Source organism: Eurypyga helias, unplaced genomic scaffold (assembly GCF_000690775.1).
Source record: "Eurypyga helias isolate BGI_N326 unplaced genomic scaffold, ASM69077v1 Scaffold48727, whole genome shotgun sequence".
Lineage (NCBI taxonomy): Eukaryota > Metazoa > Chordata > Aves > Eurypygiformes > Eurypygidae > Eurypyga > Eurypyga helias.
In genome coordinates, this window is record NW_010263473.1 from 3,206 (window position 1) to 5,243 (window position 2,038).

General features: G+C 42.7%; 1 protein-coding gene across 1 annotated transcript; it reads right to left on the reverse strand.

Annotated features, from left to right (window-relative positions):
• Positions 1-470: 470 nt before the first annotated feature.
• LOC104512870 (7-dehydrocholesterol reductase-like) lies at positions 471-1,730 on the reverse strand (the record flags this gene model as incomplete). Its single annotated transcript, XM_010156029.1, has 2 exons — positions 471-1,030; positions 1,599-1,730. Coding segments are annotated over 2 exons (597 nt in total), but the record flags the coding sequence as incomplete, so codon positions are not given.
• Between the last annotated feature and the right edge of the window lie 308 nt (positions 1,731-2,038).

The window sequence follows — 2,038 nt, forward strand, 5'->3', positions numbered from 1 at the left end:
CATGCACCATATTCTCAGGTGCTGTAAACTAATGTAGTTTTGAGCTACACCAATTTATACCAGCTTTCACAAATACCTGTATTAGATTTTTATAATCTTCCCACATCAGTTTAGCATCAGGTTTCCCCAGTTAACTTCTTAAAAAGCAACAAACTATAAAACCTCCTCTGGGGAGTTACTGACTGTAGGTTATGACTGTCACAAGCAACCACATCATACAACCTCTTTCATAAACAGATCACACAACTGTTTTCCTCCTCTCCTAAGTCTCAATAGGTGCATTTTTTCTTCAATTCCAAGTTAATTTTGAGAGAGGGGGGAAAAACGTTCTAGATAAGAAGAGTCTTCTAAAAAACCACACCATTTCAGTGCCTCATTTCCTTTAAATAGGGTCTGACTGCATGTCCCTTCAGTGCAGCAAGGATTATTGTCCAGCCACCTTTTGTCCTTCCGAGCAGCATAACTGCCCTTCACAAAATGTTGTATTAGTTTAACTGTGTGGATAAACTCTCTTCATCTTCAAAAAAAGCTTTCTTTTTTCTTTCCCCTGGATTCTGTGTTAGCCTTAAAATATTCCTGGTATAAGTCGGTAAGGCACTGCAGCAGTGTAACGCTTCCAGTCTTTCCCGTATTTGCAGAAACAACGGTGTTCATCCCTAATGCAACGGTGGGTTAGCAGAATAGTCATATAAATGATGTAGAAGTAAGGCAGGATGTGCTCAAACCCACAGGTGAGGCAGTAGGCCAGGGAGCCCATCAAATCTCCCGTGTAGTTGAAATGGCGTGCCCAGCCCCAGAATCCTGAGGTCAGCAGTTTGCTGTAGTACTTGGTCCCGTTCACAGACATGTAGGAGCACTCGATATACTCTGGCTTCTTCCCCCATATCTTGCAGTTGCCGTTTGTACGACGGAAAAGGTCCTTCTGGTGGTTGGTCATTCTGAAGACGTAATAGCCGATCAAACCCAACATCAAGATCCCTATGGCATGGGCAGTGCTCAGCTGGACAGGGTGGTAGACCAAATACAAACCCTGGGGAGCAGAGAGAGAGAGAGTCAGGGGTTTATTTTAAATACAGGCTCAGGATGCCAGACTAATTCCTTGACTTACAGTGACCCAGGACAGGTAAGTAGAGAGAACAGGAAAATCCACCCTACAACTAAAACTGTGGAAAATGTTCAGAAAACTCTGCATCCTATATATTCTCCTTCTCTCTCTCCCCAGAGTGGAACAAGAAGAAGAGAGAAGCTGCAAGGATGCAGACCAACCAAGGCAGAAGTAAAAAAACCCAAACAAACCACCCACCAAAAAAATCCTCAACATGCAGAACTGCAAAAAGGGACTGAAAAGATGTGGAAAAAATACACAGACACAATAGACAGTGACAGAAAAGGGCAGGAAAAAAAGAGGAGGAAAGGAAAATCTGTCAATTCCATCGATGGACAGTAAGCTTTCCTACCAGTGAATTGTTACAAAGGGTGTTGTAATGGTTACTTGGTATTCAAACTCTCTAGAAACAATTTAAGATACAAATGGGGGAGAATGGTTCTGGGAAGTTTCTTTCTTTTTAGCCCAAACACATATTCTACCACATTTTTACCTGCAAAGTGTAGAGGTAAGGCAACCAAACACAGTCTCCCCAGCCCAAGTACCATCCAAAGTGATCATGGCAGATATCGATGGTTTTCAAGTACCAGGTTTCATTCCAGAAGAAGTCCAAAACATAAATACCCTGAAACAGAATCGTTCAACGTTAGTTATCCTGCTTAACAGCATCAGCCTAACCTTCCTGTGCTGTCTCCTGGTAAGGTTTCAAACCTGATCTCTCTTTTTATTGAGCACCTCAAAAAGAGAGTATTAAGAGGAACCTCTCACACAAACATACTGCATCTATGTAGCTAAAGCAGTAGGCAGTAATGTAAAGCAGTATTAACCAAGGTAACCAAGGCAAGTGTGCCACTGCGAGGACACCCACTTCAGAAGCGTACTCCTATCGGAGCACGCCTACTGCTCGTCAGCTTAGAATCATAGAATCACAGA